The sequence below is a fragment of the Protopterus annectens genome, chromosome 1.part0, assembly GCF_019279795.1.
Source record: "Protopterus annectens isolate FY-2018-M chromosome 1.part0, PAN1.0, whole genome shotgun sequence".
Classification (NCBI taxonomy): domain Eukaryota; kingdom Metazoa; phylum Chordata; order Ceratodontiformes; family Protopteridae; genus Protopterus; species Protopterus annectens.
In genome coordinates, this window is record NC_056725.1 from 63,547,769 (window position 1) to 63,569,820 (window position 22,052).

General features: G+C 38.2%; 1 protein-coding gene across 2 annotated transcripts in view; it reads left to right on the forward strand.

Annotated features, from left to right (window-relative positions):
- Positions 1 to 876: 876 nt before the first annotated feature.
- Positions 877 to 22,052, forward strand: part of MRPL4 (mitochondrial ribosomal protein L4) — a 684,921-nt gene continuing 663,745 nt past the window's right edge. The window contains exons 1-2 of one of the 2 annotated variants that reach the window (XM_044083705.1): positions 877 to 1,066; positions 17,214 to 17,295. In XM_044083705.1, coding sequence (XP_043939640.1) covers positions 1,019 to 1,066; positions 17,214 to 17,295 — 130 coding nt within the window. In that variant the 5' untranslated portion in view covers positions 877 to 1,018. The remainder of the gene's footprint in view (positions 1,067 to 17,213; positions 17,296 to 22,052) is intronic. The other variant, XM_044083787.1, reaches the window with a different exon arrangement.

Sequence of the window (22,052 nt, forward strand, 5' to 3'; positions counted from 1 at the left end):
GAATACATTTGAATCTTGTGTCCCTATTTTCCTCCACTTGTATCCTAAGGGACCTCAGGAGGTCTACTGGGTATCCCCGGTCCGAAAACGTCAACATCATTCTGTCAAGCTCCTTTTCCAAAAGTTTCTCATCTGAGACCATCCTTGCCGCCCTAATACACTGCCCCTTTACTGTTTTTTTTTTTTTTTTTTTTTTTTTTTTGCAGTATAAAGGGTGATTGCTAGTATAGTAAAGATAGCTGTTGGAAAATGTCTCTTTTCTGTAGATCTCCGACACCAAGTGGCCCTGATCTGTTAAGTTCAACATCCAAAAATGTATATTAAGACAACTTTGGTTGTATGTGAACCTCAGAAACTCAGTAGTATTAGTGGTAGTATAGTATAAAAAGACTGATTGTAAATAACTACCTATATGCTGACTTGCGTTTACGCGAAACAAGCAGACTTCACAGTGCTGTCTACTTGAATGCAGTGTCAAGGATTTAATTTGCAGCTTAGCAGTAGTTCTCCCCTCAACTCTTAACGAATCAGGGTCAAATCAAAAATAATCAGGGACGCTTTTACAATACTGGTATTATTAAGTTTAGTCACTGTCTGAATAAGTGAATATGTATTTTATACGTTTTCTAAAGTTAAAAAAGTAATTATTGTCATCATCTGTTAGGTGTAATTCACCACTTTTGTTTCCAAGAGGCTCCAGTTTGAAGCGGGATCAAGACGGACAGAGATAAAATTTGAGTCAATCAAGTGCAGTTGAGAGATAGGAACTAAACCTATACAGCTGTAGTTTATGGTAAACGATACTGACTGAAAACTCAACTTCCCATAATCGGGTACGGTAAAAAATACAGTGATGGTCATACTATGACGCAATTAATAGGAGACACGTTTTATTCAGATGATTGGAATGTCACCATGCTGTAATTATTTTGACCCCTGGTTTGCTTTTTTTTTTGTAAATGTTCTCTTGTTTTTTTGTCACTGTCGTGTCTAGTTCTGTAGCTTTTGAAGGGTAGTGATGTCGAGTATACTAATATCAAGACTTTGCCTGAATTTGGCGAAAAGGGTACGAATGATATGTGTGTAATTTTTGCAAGGAAGTTTACTGTTTTCATATTTTGAATGTATCTTTATTATAAAATTGGAGTTTCTGTAGTAGCTGAAATAGACTAGATAGTGATGTCGATAGTAGCATGGTCTGTAATATTTATTTGCAGTTGGTGCAGATCAGTACTGCAGAATCAACTGCACCATGGTTGCATTAACAAGTCTAGTTTTTGGTTTGGACATTTTATTTCGATTTGATAATATGCAGTACCGAAGTAAACTGTTTCTAATGCAAAGCCGTAAACTGGCCTTTTAGTCCATCTTGTAGCTGTGAGTGATCGTTTCTATGTTTTCCTTTGTGATGCTCACATTTAGCTAGAGTTGCAATCCTTATTATGTATTTACTTTTGTGCGTTTCTTTTGACGAAAGAAGCTATGACTAGTCTCTTTTCTGACAAAAGTCCTGACACAGAAGAAAGGTTTATATGCATCATTGTTTTGTGGCTAATGGTAATGGATGATTATAAAGCTTAGGACTCAACCAGTCTGACTTTGGTTACTCACAAATTGGACCATTCTGTAACTTCTGCGGCGTTTGCAAAGTGCCACAACTCACACGGAAGGCTTCTGGACGAAATATATTGGGAAACATAGGAGCCAACTTAAGCAATTGTCAGATGAGGCCTGATTGTCACAATTTCCTGCAAATGTTTCTATTGTCAAGTCGCTTAAATGATTTAAGTATTGTTAGATTCGTCAGCTGCATATCTTACCTCCTTAGTACACAAAAATAGGGACATATTTTAAATATTGGTCTTTTAAACTTAGAAAGTTGCTACACTAAATGTGCTGTGTTAGTATACATTTCCAAAGGCTGTGAAATCTGAAACTGAGATGTCTGCCATTGTGTATTGACTGCAAGTCTCAATTGTTTGCCATAAAACTACAAATTTTATAAGGTACAGACCAAAAAATAAAAGGCAAAAGTCAGGACGTTCTGCGAAAATGTGGTCAGTTGAGAACTATGATCAGATGCCTGGTACTGGAAGATTGTTTTGGCTGTGTTAATATGCTTAGTAAGCAGTGCATTATAATGATAATACATTACTGCATGTTCTGTGAAGTGCATATCTGCAAATTGCTCATCAGTGAAAGAACGACCAGAAAATGTTTGCAAATGCTGTATGCTACAATTACTGTCCGAGAGTCTTTAGCCAGGTGGGCCAGCCATGTCTTTTTATTGGCCTTGCATTCTATTATGGTATGATATGGTATGATGCCTTTCATAAGTGATGTGTTCCATGTTGTCCAGCTAATAGTAAATGTCTGACAAAAGGATGTGTAGTGCACAGTATGAAATATAGGCATCTTGTTCTTTGTTTTATTTTTACAACTGTCAGGACTGCCGGGGTAAGACAGCTCTCCATTTTATACTTGATGTTTCGGTAAGTGATGAATGCAGCCAGTTAAAAAAAAATCCCACAGCTTTTTCATTCTGTTGTGCATAAAAATAACACAATATCAAGGTTACTTTTGTTACTAAACTGCTCAACATGATTTTTACTGCTCAGACTGCGCATAGGTCATGAGCTACCTGACAAGCTTATTTTTGTGGTGGTTCAGACAGAACATTCAAACAGTGGTTAGCACAGATCAGTCAGTAGTGCACTTTTTTAGAAGGATAACGGCATTTATTCAAGGTATTCCATTATTGTTGATGTCACAAATGGAAATAGGTCAGCTTAGCTGTCTGGAATTTTGTAAATGGTTGTGTCATCTGTGAATATCAACATGATTCATATTCTTGTGTTACAAACGTATTAGAACTGTATGTTGTGTATATCAAACTGCTGGTACAGAAGTGTGTGTGTGTGTGTGTGTGTGTGAAAAGGGTGTGTACAGTACTGAACTTAAATAGGTATCCACAGTGTACCCTACTGGAAAAGAACAAAAATGTATATAAACTATTGTAACTGTGTAAATGTATATATTTTAACAGTGGAAACTATAACATAGAGGGTTAACTTGCAAAGCTTCAAGAAAATAGTTGAAATGAAATTGTTTTATAACTGCTCCATAAAAGATGGTTTCAGTGCAGCAAGATGACATGATGCCTAAAACTAGGGAGCCATCTGCATTGGTTTGTAAGTGTTTTATTGTTTTATGTCTTCCAGCAGCCGCAAACCTCTGAGAACTATGTATTTTCATAGGGAGATGCCAAATGTTGGCAGTTTCTAGCAGTGGGGGGTTAGCTGAGAACCGATGACAAGAAGTGATGTCATCCTGCAAGTATCCCAACAGCAATATTTGAGATATTAATTTAAGAACTCTCTGAGAGAGGTAGAGCATTTTGTATTTGTATTTGACTTAACAACATCAGCTAGAAAACCCACTCACCAAATCTACCTGCTCTGTAAGTAAATTAATTAGAATGTAGTTATTTCTTTTAGATGTAGTCAGGAATGTAGCTGAGCTTAATTTAGATGCTTTTCTTTATTTGAGACTGTCCAATGTTTTAAATATTTCCTGTGATTTTTGAACTCTGAAGTTACTGTGATTGTTTACTGAGTATTTTCTTTGTTTTTTTTTTTTGTTATTTATTATTAAATATATTTAAACCTTTCAGTTGTGGCTGGTCTGTCTAGAGATATTTAAGCTCTTAGCGTACTTGCATATCTATTTGGTGACACTGTGCAGGCCACTCCTAATAGCCTTGCTGTTGGTCAAACTACCGTTTGGATTAATAGTAATATTATACAGTATGATTGGACACCCTTTGCTAAGGGCCTTAAAGCAGCTGATGAGTAGTGGCTGGTGGCAGTGAAAGCCACCTTATAGTCTTAGCAGAAGGGAGCATAGCTAGTAAACCTGTGCCAGTTTTTCCCAGGTAGGTATGTGTGTCCCCAAATTAAACCTCAAAGGGGGTGTGTTGCAGCTACTTGGGAAGGGACACAAAACATGGTTTGGATAGAGAGGATGCTGGAGGTCTTGGCCATTCAGCTGAGATCTCAACCCTATAGCTGTGCCAGTGGGGATCTGGAGAAAGAGGGAGAAACCAGCCCCAGACTGACTGTGGTCTCTATGTGCTCTTAAGGGAAATTGCACTTTACTGTGTGTGTACTTGTCATCCTCTCAGTGTGTACACCCCCCACTGTTGCCAGTAGTGAGGACTGAGGCTTCTTGATTACTGGGCCAGTGCTGGGGCATCACATTTGATATCAGAAATCACCAGATTTTGATTTGTACAGACATACTCAATTTCATGTTGCCAGTCAGTTAGCTGTGTAGCATAGTTCTCAGTAGTGTGTTAAATTTCTCAAATATTTGCCAAAAAATGATTTTTATTAACTGGTTTTGGAAGATGTGAGAAGTGTCCCCTTTTTTGAAGACAGTGAGTATAGTTGTATACATTATTGCCTTTCAGACCTTAATTTCTTGTGTGGTAACTATTTAATGTAATTCTTGATACTTGATTCTTATAGGTTCATAGGTTTATACTAGACTATCAGCCCTAAGGCATTTATAAGCCTAGCCCAAAGTTCTGTGGCTTACGCCACCCCTTATATGAAAAAATACTGTACCCATTAGTTTGTTGTGCCTCTGTCCAGCAGTGACACAGAGATGATTCCCGGGGTAAACCTACGATCTCCCATCCACAGGTCAAGATTTCTCTTGAACAGAGCCAGCGAGGTGCTCTGCCTCACATGGACCAAGATTTTATTCCACAGCATAGGGAGTCTCTGAGTGATAAATCTATCCTTCCAGCACGTCCTATTTATATCCGTGCTAAGGTTTAAGTCGCTTGCTCTAGTGGTTTTGGTGGATTTGGATTTTTTGAGGTGGAGCATGTCCATTAATTCCGGGTTGGACATGGCCTTGTATGTCAGGCACATGTCACCTCCTGAGCAGACGGTATGCGACTGAATAGAGCTGGAGTTTCTTCAATCTGGCAGCATATGGCAGATTTTGGAGTCCCTTTATCCTTTTGGTGAGGAACTTTTGGGGTCTCTCCAATTGCTGCAGATGTCGGGTGAGATACATCCCGAATGGGGCATTGTACTCTATCATTGGTCTGATAAGTGAAGAGTACAGGGGAACAATGACCTCACTAGATCTGGATGTGAATCCCTTCATGATCAGGTGGGCAATGTAGAAGGTCTTTCTAACCACTTTAGCAACGTGAGTGTCAAAAGAAAGGCCACTGTCAACCTGGGTCCCCAGGTCCCTGATAACCTCTTCTGTGCTTAGTGGATTGCCACCTATATGGTAGCTTGGGGTTACCTTGTTTTTCCCGAAGGGTATGACTATACATTTTTTGGCGTTTAACTTCAGGCCATGGCTCTGGCACCAGCTATCTGTTTCCGTGAGTCCCTTCTGAAGGATATCCGTGTCCGATGCACTTTCCACTATGGCGCCCAGTTTGTAGTCGTCTGCAAACTTTGTCAGCCAAAGTCCTCCCATGTTGGCCTGTACTTCTGAGAAGTAGATGCCGAACAATAGGGGGCCAAGGACCGAACCCTGTGGGACACCACTTGTGACCGGCTTGGAGTCTGACATAGCGCCAGCAAAACTCTAACCCTGTGGGTTCTGTCCTTAAGCCAGTTTGCAACCCATCTTGTGACATACGGGTTTACATTTAAGCTGGTAAGTTTTTCTACAATACCCGAATGGGGTATTGTGTCGAAAGCCTTTGCAAGGTTAAGGTAGGCTGTATGGACTGCCTTTCCCTCATCAATGGCCTTGGTGACTGTTTCGAAGAAGTCGACCAAGTTCAAAAGGCATGATCTGCCCTTGACGAAGCCAAACTGGGTCGGGTCCAATGTCTGCAAGTCCCCTATATCTTTGTTTATGAGCTCCATTATGATCCTCTCCATAACTTTGCAGACTAGACTTGTTAAGCTTATGGGGCGGTAATTACCAGGGTCCGTAGAGGCACTGCCTTTGTGGAGTGGGACCACAGTTGCCGTATGCCACTCCTTGGGCACATATCCTGTGGTAAGGCTGAGATTAAACAGCTGCCTTATGTGCGGGTTTAATTCCTCATTTAGCTCGTGTAGCACACAGCTGGGGACACCATCCGGTCCCATTGATGCTGTGTTTTTAGCTTTAGAGAGAGCAGCTTTCACCTGCGCATTTGAGATGTCTGGGAGGCTACACTCTGCTGGGATAGTTATCTCTCCTTTAGGGGAGGGGGGTGAAGTTTGCACTGAACCTGTCTGCCAGTATGTTGGCAATGTCTGTGGGTTCAGTGATTTTTGTATCATTTTGGACTAATTTTGAGCATATCTGGGAGTTTCCACCCAGGTTCCTAACATAGCTGAAAAAGGCCTTATGATTGTCCTTTGAATCCATGGCAATTTTTCTCTTAAAATTGGCCTTAGTTGATTTTATGAGTGCTCATATTTTTTACTAATAATGATCAGGGTGACTTCCCTTTTATGGATTTTGTTCTATCATGTAATAGCTTTCTCCTCTTATTGTAAAGTTTGTTAATGGCTGGGGTCCACCAGACTGGACGTTTGCCCTTTGTGGAAAGAGTCTTGGTTTTATTTGGGATTGCCTGATCCATGCAGTCCTGGAGGTGTTCATAGAAGGCATTTGTAAGGGCTTCCGCAGCTTGGGTTGTGGTTTCCACTGGCTCAGGGGCCTCGAAGGATACCACACCAGTCTTGAGTAGTGTGAAGTTTGCTTTAGAGAAGTTCTTCACTGTGGTCTTTTTTGTTTGGGGTGGGGGGATGTGGATTTCCAGTGAGATTAGTTTATGATCAGATCTCACCAATGAGGGATATACTTCCGGTGTGGAGAATTTTGTCCCCATGTTTGTGATAATGAGATCTAGTATATTTTCTCCTCTCGTGGGAACAGTGACTAGCTGTTCCATGGCATTTGAATTTATGAACTCCAGGAACCATTGGGCTAGAAAGTTAGGGCTTGAGTAATGTTCCCAGTCTATATTCGGGTAGTTGAAGTCACCCAATATGATGGTGTTTGGAGATACATTTATTCCCTCCAGTGTCTTCAGGAAGGCTGTGTGGGGTTCCTGAGTTTGAGAGGGTGGCCTGTAGCATGCTACAATTTGTAGAGCAGTTTTGCCTATGGTTAGTTGCACCTGGATGGTTTCCGGCTTAGCGTTGCCACCAACCTGGAGGTGTGGGTATCCTTTATGAATATGGATACACCCCCTCCTTTTGTGGTGTGGTCCGGGTTTTGGGGCCGGAACGCATGATACGAGGTAAAACCTAATAGTGCCGGGGTGCTCTCAGGAGCCTTGAACCAGGTTTCAGTTACAGCACAGACATAGATTGTTCTCCATACTGAGAAGGGCCTCTAGTAAGTAGTGGGAATATTGTATCTGAAGTTTCAGTCTGTGAATGTTGTGAATCTCTACTTTAATCTACTTTTTTTTTGCTTCACCAATCACAGAATTAGACTGTTTTCCTTTTGCAGATGATGTTTATTTCAACAAGTTTTTCTTTTGGGTGAGTTGGGTGAGTGTGTCAGTGTGCCGGCATTATGCATCAGTGGTTCTGCAAATCAACATTTAGTAACTTACTTGACAGAGCTGGAGTTGGACGGAGTATGTATATGTTTACATTTATGAAATCCTGTGAAGAGAGAGAGAGCTTTCTTCCAATGCTTAATAATGGCTTTCCGTACTGTAATTTAATAAATGCCACAGAAGAGGCCTTTGAGATGTCTGTTTTCACTCTAGACATAGAAGCATTGAACAGAACTACAGATTTGGATATTTAAGAATTACAGATTTGGATATTTCAGAATTAACAGGGCAGAGAGCCTGCACAGAGCTTTGGAAATCTTGGCAGTGCTTAGTGATTTCAGTATAGGAACTCCATTCTGCTTTTCATTTCTTTTTTTATAAATTCAGTATGTACTATTATTATTTTTTAAATTACTGAATTTTTTGATTGGTGGGGAAAGTTGTTAGTAAATATTTGCATACATTTTTCTTGAAGTAAAGATGATGTACAAGAAATGAGGAGAGTGTGGGATTTTGGATGCTTATCCTTGAAGAATAACAAAAAAAATATATTGCATTTGTAAAGTTGCAGAAAGTATTCCAGGAACTAAGCCAGCATAGGAATGGAGAAGGAAAGTTTTGCCAGCAGTGATGAGGTACAGAAAATAGATGAGGGGGCTGGAATTTACTGGCAAAACATTGCAAAGGAACCAAAGTATTGGGAGTAAATACCTAGAAAGGAAAAGATCAAGAAAAGACCCCTGAAATACTGCATGTACTTGTAAAAAAAATGTTAATGTTTGTTTTATTTTCTGTTAATGCATGTATGCTTATGTTGTAAGTTATTCTTCACTAAAGGTGTTTAAATATAAAATAAAGATGATGATGATACTAGCTGGAGATTTCATTAAAATTTGTTTCCTGTTATTCAGATCCAGGAAAAAAATAATTCTTTCATATTGTGCACTGCACATCCTTTTGTAAGATTCAAGAATATCTGATTTGTATTCAAGTAAAATATTATACAGTTGTTATTAAGTTTTAAAAAAGATTATTTAGGATGATTAATTTTCTCTGTTGAAAGGATACCATATCGTCTTTGAATTTAAAATTGTTTCTTAAATGTTAAATGTCATGGTTTTATTTACATAAACTGAAAGTAATTATTATTCAGCTCATTAAGTCAGTGTTCATGCCTTTTAGACTTTGTTAAACAATTAAACCAGTAAGTGAGGTCTTGAATATATTTGTTATGTTTAGCATTACCTGAGATATAAATAAAACAGTTTGTAAGAGTAGCAGAAAAATATTCAGTATTCTGTTTTTTTTTTTATATTACACTTTCAAAAGGTTGTATATAAAGATTATGAAATTTTAACCTACATGTTACAGACAGCTAAACAGATATCATTATCATTTAATTCAGTGAGGGATCACACCAGTCAACTAAGATGGAATCTAGAATAGGTTTAAGGATCTTGCAAATGGATTCCCCTTTGTCCATTGGTCTAACAGATAGAATCACAGTTGGAAATACATTGCTATAACTTTTTTCCTTTTGTTCTATTGCAACTTAATTTCAGAGGTGTACACAAAAGATGCTTTCTGTTGGGAGAGGGAAGCATGGCATTTGCTAAACACAACAGTTATTTCATGTGTTTGGCCCAAGGCCAGTGTATATGTCTGTGAACAAGTTGATACTCATTACTGTGGCTTATGTCTTTCCCTTTCTTTACAATCACACATCAGAAATGTGCACAGAAAGTGGTAGTGTATTTTGTTGGTGGTGGAGGGCATAAAAAGAAAGGGCAGTTTCCTCATTTATGTGAAACAGTTAGTTATTGATTTGAGTGGTTTGTTTTGTGGACGGTGGTTGCATACATATCCAAGAACAACAGCTTGAAGTAAATTATTGTAGTCATTGTGGATTTTTTCCACGTTCCTCATAATCAAACATCAGAGATGTACACAGCAGGTAGCTGTCTTTTTGCGGTTTGGGGTAGGAGTGATGATGAGGCACGCTGTATGTGAAAGGGGCATAGTGTTTATGATGAGGTTTGTTGTGGTGTAGTATATACATGCAACAGCAGCAAATTGAAATATGTTACCTTGGCCATGATGCTTGTCACTTTCTCCTTGGTGTTATATCAAATGTTTACAAACTGTTCACCTGCACCCACAGAAATGATGAAGTAAGAAGGCAAAAAAAAAGTTTTAGAATCCCTTTTGAATGATTGTTGATGTAGATTGTTGGGGGAAGTAATCCAGAGTATGGTAGCTATTGTAATTAACTGATGACTTCACCGTCAGCAGTGTTGTACCCTATCAGAAGGAACATATTCAGTTGGGTTGGTATGTATGTTGCGCATTTAGGTATCATATTAGAATTTCCTGATTTATTATTTTTTTATTTATTGTGAACCGACTTTGGGGAACTGACACATTGCTTGTTATATACAACTAAAAATGCAGTGTTGCAGAGAGCCTTTTGCCACAGTCTGACACTATCCATTTTCCTTCCAAGCCTCAGTGAAACTGATGTCAATACTAGATCTGTAGCAAGTCCTCATTAGGCCAGAAGAAGAAAAAAATTTCAATAGTTAAAGTAACATTTATGCTGCTGTGTATAGTGTGAGGTACACACCCTGTCTGCTGCTGTGTATAGTGTGAGGTACACACCCTGTCTGCTGCTGTGTATAGTGTGAGGTACACACCCTGTCTGCTGCCAACAGCTTTGTGCATGTGTATCTCAGTGAAATCATTGGAGGTAGAATAGCATTCTTGAGTTTGTTTTTGTACCAAAGTGCATTACTAGAACTCTGATTTTTGTGAGCTGTCATAGGGGAACTGATGTATGTCCACTTACATACAAGTAACATATTCATCATATTTTGAAGTTACCCAGTTTCTTCCTCTGGCTATTTGACCATTGCTTACAAGGCTGGGTACGACTAATGTCTAGACTGCATAGGTCTTTTTATTAGACCAGAAGTAAAGTAGTTTTATTTCACCAGCCAAGGCAACATTTCTTTTACTGCATATATTGTGAGGTTTGCAATCTTTTTACTGACAACAGCTTTGTACTTGCTCATGAATCAGGACTGAAGTGCTGCAAAATCATTCGGGTAGAATCACATTCATTACTGTGTTTTGTATGTCAGAACTCCAGTAAGTCCATAGACATGAGGGTTATTGATTTACTCAGAATTGTTATTGAACTTGTTTTGGAAAACAAATTTATATTTAAATGGGATGATTTATAAATAGAAGACAGGTGTAGCTATGAATTTTAGTTTTGCCCCAGTGTTTGCAAACATAGTAATGGTTTACTGAGAACATTGCTGTGTATTCGGTTCGAGATATAAAGGGGCATGGACACTTTACAGTTGCTACCTTGATGACTTGGTCATCTTTTGAAATGACACTGAAGAAAAACTAATGGAATTATGAGTACAATAATAGTACTGTCCAGTTTTTAAGGTTCACTATGGACTATTCAACTAATACCCTGAATTATCTGGATTTACAGATTATTAAAGATGTCAATAGTACATTTGTTTTGAAGATTTATAGAAAGGCCACATAATCAAACAGTTTTTATTACATTTTGATAGTTGTCACCCCCGGCATCAAAAGAAAGCCGTGGTGAAGGGAAATTGGTTAGGTTATGTCATATGATTTCAGATCCTGTTTTGTTTCAAGAAGAAACTGATGAGCTTTAGTTTAGGATTTGAAGAAGAGGTTACCCAGAGGACTTTCTTTGTAACATTTTTATAGAAGGCAACACAAAAAAGTGAATGGGTTGTATTTTCCCCTATTAAGAGAATCGGTACCCTCTAAGGTAGACACAAACAACAATTTAAAAAGTGATTATAACCATAGCCTAGTACTCGCTTATAATGGGGGTAGAGGCAGTTGGTAACAATCCCCACATAGTTTTTAGGAGGGATTGATGTATTAAAAGTTATATTGAACGAATAGGAGATGCAAATGAAATTTGTTCGCAATTGAGTGTACTAGAAAGGGAGCATTCAGATGTGGCAGATGTCCCTAGTGTTCCTTCTTGATAGAAAGCACTGGCATTAAGGTAAAGGGGTATGGTTATATCAAATCTGATGTCTGTATTAACTGCAATTCCATTGGCATAATGTATATTGCTATATGTTAGGCATGTGACAGATTTTATGTAGGGGAAAACCAAGAGATTTTATAACGAACGGATATGCAAGTATATGTTTGCTGTTAAAAAAACAAAACCAGACAAATGCCCTTTGGAAGCACATTCAGCAGAATGTAGGACATTCTTTTAAGTTTTTCGGGTTAGACACTGTAGGACCAGATTTAAGGGGTAGACAATGGGAGTGTAAGCTAGAAGCATAACAACTATTCTGGCAGAGCAAATTATTTTCTGTTGGACCTAATGGTCTTAATGACACTGTCTCAATTTTGCCTATTTTTAAAATTATCTATTGGTTATGGTGGTTAAATTACTGAACAAGAAGTTTACCTACTGTATTTATAGTTTTTACATACTTTAATGGAAAAGTGTGTTGTGTAAATTTAAAAATAAAATGGGATGGGTTTGCATTTTTCATATTTGACAAGTAATATGATACTGTTGCTTTTAAATTTTTGAAAAGTTTAATCTAGTTTGCCACTTCCATTTCAAAGGTTGTATGAGGAAGTAATGTTTTAATTTTTTTATTTTATTTTATTACCTCAGATGAAGTCCTGTAATAATTTATTGGGCCGAAAGTGTTTGAAATAGCAGCTTTTTATTTTAGTTCGAGTATCGTTTTTTTTTTTTTTTACTTCTAGTGTTCTGGACTTTTGTATGTTTTTTACCATTTGTATGAACACTAATTCTACGAGCGGTGTGAAGTCCTGGTTGTGAGGCACTGTGTTGGTTTTGTGGTTTGTGACTTTCATTGGATTTGGTTCGGTTTACAAAAGAATTGTTCTTTATTGCTAGGTAATATATGTTACCATTTGGATGCTGCTTTTTTTTTTTTTTTGCTATTTGTTTCACAAAATATCGGTATATTGCATTTTTTCAGGCTGAAAAAACTTGGTTGGTATCTGAATCCTGTTACTGGTGTATTATGAAATATGAACCAAAGATAATGCTCTTTTTTTCAGAAAAATGTATTTTATTTCCTTTTATATGTTATAGCAAAATATGCATATTTTTACAGGTTCTGATAGGCATGTCAGTATTTGAGATTCTTTTGCCAACTTTTTCTCTAAAAGCTATTGGGCTTTGTGAAAGAAAATAAGAGAGATTACATTGGTATCTTATCCCAAAACTTTAATAAAAATCTCTTACGCAGTGGAGAAATTATTTGAAATTTAGAGTGGATTTTATGTGAGAATGGGCTATAGATAGTGACAGGATGCAGTATTTTCAAATCGGTGAGCTAAAACAGTTGTGTAGCAGTCTGTCTTATGAATAGTAAAGTTATCAAGACCTAATATATAATGTTGGTATGACATCACTTTTGTACAGAAACATGGGTTCTGAAAATCATTCATCAGGGTTACAGATGGCAATGGGGGGAAATTCCTCCTTTCCAGGGAGTCATTCTTCATCTTGCAAGTCTGATAGTTTTGTTTCCTCCTGTTCTTCACATGCTGTCCCAAGGAATGATAGAACCAGTGCCTCCTTCCCAGGTGGGGAAGGGGTTTTATTGTAGGATGTTCCTAGTCCCAAAGAAAGAAAATGCTTGGAGACCAGTTCTGGATCTTTCTTTCCTAAACCTGTGTGTGATGGTGCCTAAATTCAAAATTATGTCACTTTACAACCTATGGTTTCTTCTTCCTCTTTCAAGTTTCTTGGTAACAGTAAACTTAAAAGATGCATATCATCCCATTCGTATTCACCCAGACTTCAGGCATTTTTTAAGGTTTTGTGTACCGGGATCACATTATCAGTTCTCTGTCTTACCCTTTGGCCTATTCACTGTACCAAGAATGATCACAAAGTGCATAACTTCGGCTGTAGCTCATTGCAGGCTACAGGGTATCCACATTCTTCTGTATTTAGATGACTTACTTACCTTTGCAGAGTATTTTCAAAATGTCAGGAATCTCTCTCTCTCAGGTGAGAGAGCTCTTGCACAAGCTGGGATTCCAAGAGAACATTCAAAAGTCCTCGACTCCCTTACGCAGGATTGTGTTCCTGGGATTGTCCGCTAGACACCTTAGTTAAAAGAACTTTTCTTCCACAGGAAAAAAATCTTTATTTAGATCTTTTTCTAAGGTTTTCCACTTGGGCATCATTCACTGCGAAAAAGTACCTCAGGAATTTGGGTGTCATGACATCTGATTCTCACTCCACATGAGAAAGATACAATGGTGTCTGAAATATCTCTGGTACTAGCATCAATTTTTAGTGCGACCTCAGAGTTTGTGTGTGTGTGTGTGTGTGTGTGTGTGTGTGTGTGTGTGTGTGTGTGTGTGTGTGTGTGTGTGTGTATATATATATATATATATATATATATATATATATAAATAGTGGGGGGGTGCAGGGGTGCTTACCTACCTGCTTATATGTAGGGTAGGTGTGTGTGTTTTGCTGGTTTGTTGTAGTGTGGGGGGAAGGTGTATGTATGTTTGTGCGTTGGAGGGTGTATTTAAAAGTCGAGATTTTGAATTTCGCACTTTTGGGGTTTCAATATTGTAAATGTTTGGCTTTATAGTCTCTCTACTGAAATTCAAGATTTCAGTATTTCGAGATTATAAAGTGAATCCGTGTGTGAGTGTGTGATACATTTTAACAGAAACAGCATTATTCAAGCAAGTTTATAAGAGCAATATGTAAAATCTGTGTCCCTGTTTTTCTTCCTTTGTTCCCCTTTTATTTGTGGCTCTCTCCAGATTTCTTGTGGTTAAGGGTTTCAGAGGTATGGTGGAGAGTTACAGTAACCGTTCAGGAGATGCTGATGCTGCCATGGAATTGCTTGATCGCTGTGTGTGTGGAATGCATGGTAAAAGAAACCATGTTATTCTAGCAACTTTCTAAGTTTATAACAACAAAATTTGAAGTACATCGCTCGATCACTCTGTGTGCGTGTGGGTGTGTGTTGTGTGGTAGAGAGGCTGTTATTTTTCAAAGCTACAGGGAGCCACTGCAAAGGGGTAGAAGAGCCGCAGGTTGCAGACCCTTGCCTTATGCCTTTCCACTAATATCCAGGGTACTTCTGAAGATTTAGGAGTCGTCCCCCAGGATCATTGTGGTGATTCCCTTCTGGCCCAGATAGCCATGTTTCTCCCTTCTTTTGGAAATGGCCAGGGACAATTAACACAAATCTTCCTCACAGACTGGATCTACTTACACAAGACCAGGGGTGTTTGATACACCCTGACATCAATCGTCTTCAGTTGACTGCCTGGATGGTAGGGTCTTGGTTCCTTTTAGTCACCTGTTTTCTGAGGCATGCAGCAGGTACTAATGGAGGCAAGAAAGCCTGCTACTAGAAAATCATATATTAGCAAATGGAAAAGCTTTTCTAGTTGGTGTCAGCAGTATAGCCAGCATCCACTCCTCACTAGTTGTTTTCTGGTTTTACACTATGTGTGAGTTACTGTCCTATGACCTTTCTTGTTCCTCTATCAAGGTTCATTTATTGAACATTTCGGCATGTCTGCCCGTGACTCCTCCTCTTTCAAAGTAGTCTCATGTCAAAGTGTTCTTGAAAGGGGTTTTGGTTAAAAGCCCTCCAAGTAAACTGGTGGCTCCTCCTTGGGAATCTTAATTTTGTGTTGGAGAAACTAACGCTTGCTCCATTTGAGCCAACTGATCTGGATAAATTGAGGTTCTTAACATGGAAAGCAGTTTTATTGATTGCTCTGACCTCTGCAAGAAGGGTATCTGAGTTGGGAACTCTTATGGTGAGTCAGCCCTATCTCATTTTCCTCAAGAACAGAGTTTCTTTGAGAACTAATCCTTGTTCTATGTCTACAGAGATGTTCGATGTTACTTTGTCAAGCTGTTCATCTCACTGTTTTCTTTCCTGACCCTAAAAATGAAGGAGAGAGGATACTGTATATCTTGGATGTCCGCAGACAGCTTGGGTACTGTCGTGACATAACTTAAGTCTTTCAGATCATTGGATCGATTTGTTCATTTCTTGTGAAAGTAAGAAGGGACAACCGGTGTCAAAACAGACAATTTCCAAATTGTTTTTTTAAAGCTGTTCCCTTTTTTATACTTGCCATGATAAATCTATTCCAGGCAGGATCAAGGGTCACTCTACAAGGATTGTGTCTTGTGTGGCTTTTTGGAAAAGGTTGTATTCTAGAAGCTGCTACTTGGTCCTCCTGTACATACTTTTACAAAGCACTAATAAGCTGGATGCCTTCTCTAGGTCTAGACCATGCTTTGCTAGGCCCATTCTCCAGGGTCTCCTGTACCCTTTTCTTTCCACCTTCCAAATGTAGTTGACTGTTGTAATCTACCCATGTAGTTAAGGCTACTGCAGCAGTGATCAGTCTGAATAACATAGTACAGTTATGTAAGCTGAGCATACCATAACAGTAGATGTTTGAATGATCACTGCTGCAATAGCCACTCCCTCCCTTCATCCCCCTTGTTTTTTTGGTGTGTTGTATGCCAGGATGTGGACACTTATTTTTTTGTTATTGCTAGCCTTGTCCTTTCTGGAATCTCTCTGTCTCTCTCCTGGCAGGAAATCTCTGAAGGACTTTGCTCCCAAACTTGTCCTTTAGTCAGCTCAGCTTGAGCTGCTTGACAGTTTGGGCATGCCTGACGTTTTGGAAGCTGGCTGGCTGTTTAAATCCTTAGCAGGATATAACCCACGTAGCTAAGGCTACTGTGGTAGGATATATAACCCACGCAGCTAAGGCTACTGTGGTAGTGATCATTCAAACATCTACTGTTGCGTTAACTTCAGTGTACACAATTACACTTTCCCCCTGTTTTCTGGTCAAATGTCCCTTGAGAATTATGAATTGCTACTTAAGGGTCTACCCTAAAAAAAAAAAAAGGATGTCTGTATTACGATGCCGAAAAAACCTTTACAGTGAACACCACAATGTCGACACATATTCAGAGAAATTCACTTCTGCGATTCACTGAATACTTAAAGGGCAAACAAATACTTGCCCTGCAACCCAAAGGAACTAAATCTAGCTAAACCAAACCCACCAGCTCCCCACCCCCCCCTAACTAAATATACCAATTCTGAGATCGCACTACAGTGGGGAAAAGGGCAAAATTGTGTAGTTTGCCAACTCGTCTTTGCAGTGAATATGTGTTGACTACGTGGTGTTCGCTGTAAAGGTTTTTCAGCGACGTAATATAGACCCAAAAAAGGCTGGGCAGTGGGAGTAAGGTGTGGTTTCAGAATGGAGATTGCAAGCAAAGGCTGCAGTTATTGCACTGTAGATGCAGTACTTTTCTTCCAACATATCTGTTTCTTAGAATGTTACATTTCCTTAGTTGAAACTTGGTAAAATACTTTTTAGTTGTTTGCAAAACATCTTGCGTTACAGCATTTTTACTGCACACCAGACTGTTGCTTTTGTGTCTTATGGGCACTTATTTTTAGTGGGACTGTAATGAGTGAGAATTTTCTTTGGTAAATATTTGATTAATACGTCTGTTACCAGTTGTCCCAAAATGATAGTCTTAGTATTATGACTGACATCGTTCCTTTCCGCTTTACAGTGTACGTCTACTTTATCTGGAAAGAATCAGAAACCAGCCAACCTCGTACTGCAAGCAAGTCTCACTGATACAGCAAGAACAGGTAAGTGAAGTGTCAGGATTTTTGATAAAGTTAACCTGTTTTGGGTTTCATAGTAGCTTTCCAAAAGCAATGCCTTGGAACACTGACAGCATACTTGGTAGAGAACAGTGCAAAGGCAGTATTTCGACAATACTGGAAGAGAATGAAAAGAGATAACAAGACATTCATTTTGCTAAGAACCCCAGAAATACCCAGCACTGCCCTGAGATTATCTCGGATGGCATCACTCATTCTGACCCTGAGGATACAGATAGCATCCTTTCTAATAAGATTTCCAGTGTCTCCCCTCTTTTCCTTCCAAACTTTCAGTATAAAGTATGCACTCTGTACCTCCTTCAGTAATTACCTTCTTCCAGGATTGAAAATACCAGCTCTGTGGGTCAGTACTGTAGTATGTTAAGCAAACATTTTTGCTTCCTTACGTTGTAGGACTACTGTTAAATGTGAAAATATGAAAGGTTCTCTTCATCATGATCACTGCTGCAGCTTTAGCTGTATGTGTTTTTATATATGGATGTAAAAGCCAGCCAGTTTCCAAAGCGTCAGGGCACCTTGCAGATTAAGCTTAGCTGACAAGAAACCATATATGGGTATCAACCCCTTCAGAGTTTTCCTTCTGCTGAAGAGAGGGCTCCTTTACAGGCTTTTGAGAATCAACAGGATAACTTCCCTTCGCGGAACATTCTTCCACTTTATTTAATGTGTGTTTTTAATGACTGTCAGATTAATTTTAATTACTTTTAAGTGGGAGTGTCACTTTTTTAGTTTTATGATAAAAAGTTGTTAAACTACTTTTTCTCAGGTAAAAATTGTGCTAATTGATATTTGGGGGGGCAGGGTAAGTGTTAAAGGCTTTTTATGTGTACTGACAGCAAAAAAAATACTTTTTCACTACTTGCCTGTTTTACCTATTACTGTAGACTTTCCTGGGAATTGGTCATCTTTTTGGCTTAACCAGAGAACAACCTACTGGTTCCTCTTTTTTTTTTTTTTTTTTTCCTTCTTCAAGCTACAAAAAAGAAGAAAATTGCTGGTTCCTCTTTTTTTTTTTTCCTTCTTCAAGCTACAAAAAAGAAGAAAATTGCTAAACTGTCTTTGCCACTGTGGCTGACTGCTAAAGTGCCTCATCTGCAGATGAGTGACTCTCTCTTATGACCAAGACTGGTTCTTCAGACCATTCATCTTTTTTTTTTTTTTTTTCCCGTGACTCCTGTTGATGTAGTCCCTACAGCCACCATGAGATGTCCTCTGCAGCTGTTGGGAGTGCTTTTAGCAGGCCAAGGTGAGCCTCTGTTGTTAGTCCTGGGAAAAGGGGCAGAGAATGCCACTTTGTCTCGTGAGAAAAGCAATGCCCAGCCTTAGGGTTGTTTTTCTTGGCAGTGAGTCTTCAGAAATTCCTGTCAAAAATAATTTGACATATGACTTTCCTGTCTCAATTACTCTGGGCTAGAGTAATTTATTGGGCTTAGCTCAGGGTTTATTTCAGAGTCTTGACTCTTCCTGTTTAGCTGTTTCTGGTAAAAGAAAGAGAGATTGTAAATTTTCTGAAGAGATTCAGGAAATTTAAAGAATTATGATTAAAATGATTTTGAAGGTACAGATTATGTTTTGTCTGCACAAAATTCTGATTCTGAGGAGATTGTGGCTTTGACCATTCCCTTTGAAGGATTGTCTTTCTCTTGATGGTATTTTCATAATGAATCCAACATTTCAGCGGGAAAGCAGTAATGTTTCTCAGACTCTCAGGGAAACAAATGGAATCTCTCAAGCATACTTCTTTGACTCTTGTTCTCTGGTTTTACAGTATTGGTGAGCATTACTGTCCTATGGCCTTTCTTACTCCTTTAAATATTCATTTATCAGCAATTTCAGCATGTCTGCTCATGGATCCTCTTCTTTCAATGCTTTCTTGTGTCAAAATGTTTTCGAAAGGGGATTTTGCATGAGTGTCCTCCAAGAAAACCAGTGAACCCTCCTTGGGATCTTAATTTTATGTTAGAGAAGTTAACATTTGCTCCATTTGAACCAGCTAACCTGGCTGACTTGGGGTTCTTAATACAGAAAACAGTTTTACTGATTGCTCTGGCCGCAAGAAAGTTCTCTATTACATGCTCTTTTGATGAGTTAATTGTGTCTCATTTTCTGCAGGGACAGGGCTTTTTTGAGAACTAATCCTTATTTTATGCCTAAAGTGATATCCTAGTTTGCTTTAAGCCAAGCTATCCATTTCCCTGTTTTCTTTCCTGAACCCAAAAATGAGGGAGAAAGTATGCTCCATACCTTGAACATCCGCAGACAACTCGGTACTATCGTGACGCAACTAAATCTTTCAGATTTAGTGATTTAATTGCTCATTTCTTGTGAATGTAAATGGATGGGACAGCCTGTGTCAAATCACACTATTTCCAAATGGCTGTCTAAGGCTATTACCTTTTGTGTTACTAATTTCAGCAAAATTATTCCAGGCAGAGTCAAGGCCAACTCTGCCTGGACCTTGGCTTTATCTATGGCGTTTTGGAAAGGATTCTATTCTAGAAGTATTCTAGTAGCTGCTGTGCTTGGTCCTTTGTACATACTTTTATAAAGCACTATAAGCTTAATTCCTTCTCTAGGTCCAGATCAAGCTTTGCTAGCACCATTCTCCAGGGGCGCCTGGCCTCTTCTTCCACCTCCCAAATGTAGTTAGCTAAGGTAATTTACCCATGTACCACAAGAAGAAGTGTACACACTGAATCCTTTTCAAAGGAATCCAAAACTGGAATGTCTCTTCTGATGTGTGTGTTTTTTTTTTTGTCTTTTGACATTTTTTTTACTTTTACTAAACTAAGTTTAGTGTTTCTGGCCTTACACTATCAAAAGTGGACATCACCAAAGCTAATTAGTGAACTGGCTTCATCACATTTAAATACTGTTCCCTGTAGAACCAACAATTGAAGACAGACCATGACCCTGTTGCATTCTAAAACAATAAGTCATATAATCTAAAAAATAGATTATCAGCGGGTTTCTAACGCCTATACTAAGTGTACACGGTTCTGAGTGAACAGATGATACAGACATAACTTGCACCTTCTTCCTCCTAATCTTAGTTTTCCTACTGATATTCTTGCAGCTTTAAATATTGACTGATTCATAAAGGTTAGTGTAATCTTTTTGAGGTACTAGAGAGCACAAAACAAGTGATAAGAATGTTCTTGAGTACATATCATATACACTTAGTGTAGGCTTTATTGAATCATGCCCTATAAACTAATGTTACAAATATAAGTAATTTTACTTTATTAACAAACATCATCTGACATTTTATAATTTAGCAGCCTGTAACTTTAAAATTGAATTAATAAGTGTGTTCATTTAGACCCAAAGGGGCAGTGGCATTCAACTTTAATTGCCACAGCAGCTCCCTCAAGTGCCACCTCTTGGACCAGGAACTACAATTTCTAAAATACAAAATAAAAACTTGGTGAAATTAATGCATTGCATGCTGTGTATAAACAAAGTATTATTGGATTTTTTCTTTTAAAATTATAATTGTGTTCATAAATTTGCTTTGTTAAAGCTCTTTCAGTTTTACCTGTATTAAAATCTAGGGCAAGTAGAGCATGCTGATATAGATTTGTGTGTGTGTGTGTGTGTGTGTGTGTGTGTGTGTGTGTGTGTACATGTAATATGAGTCTTCAGTTCATTGGGTTAACATAAAATCTAAAGGGAGGAGGCAGAAGTGATACCAATATTCTTTTATTCGAGAATAATGAGAATTTAAAATCTAAAGGGAGGAGGCAGAAGTGATACCAGTATTCTTTTATTCGAGAATAATGAGAATTTTCGTCCGAATTACATTGACATCATCAGAAAAACTGCTGTTGTGCACACAACTCTTTAAATAAAAGTAACAAATCACATGGGTGTGCCCTCTCTGCAATTTAAAGAGCCCTTTGTTTTTTTTTATTTTTTTGAAAAAACATACATTAAGTTAATTCATAAAAATACAATCCATTTTTTTGTGTAGCCCAAATACTTTAAGTAAAAAGTCCAAAAGTTCCAATAAATCCACAGGATACACCAAGGCAGATGTGATAAAACTAGTTTAATGAATGGTAAGCACTTTCATGCTCTCATGAGCACTTCTTCAGACCATATAAAAATCACATTTCAAATGTGCAGCTTAAGTAATACATAACATTACAAACAGACCTATCTCAAGATAAAATCATTTAAATAGTCTCTGCCTCTTAAGAAAAGGTTTTAAAGGGATGGAGGTATTCAACCCTGGTGATACATTACTATGTAACCTAATAATCCAACTACTCTCCCTCTGTTCTAAGATGTTATTGAGATGATCTAATCTACTACCAGGTTTTAACTGTTCAAGTACTCTAAACATAAATGTGTGTGTAGAATCTGTATTCATCACATGATTAGCTAAGACATTTTTAGAATCTGTCTTCCTGATGGCTAACATGCTCACATATCCTTTCCCTTAGTTGTCTCTTGGTCTTTCCTACATAAACATTTTGACAGGTCTGACAAATAGCTAAATAAACTGCATAAGTACTGCAGCAATTAGTATGAGAATAGCTAATATATTTCAAATGTGTAATGGAATGTATAAAGCTAGACGCTGTATCTATAAATGAACAGTAATTGCAATTGCCACATCTAGTGGTAGATCCCATACTTTTTAAACTGTGTACATTCTTATTCTCATAACATAACATCTGTTGAAGATTACGCTTATTTTTAAAAGCAAAATTGGG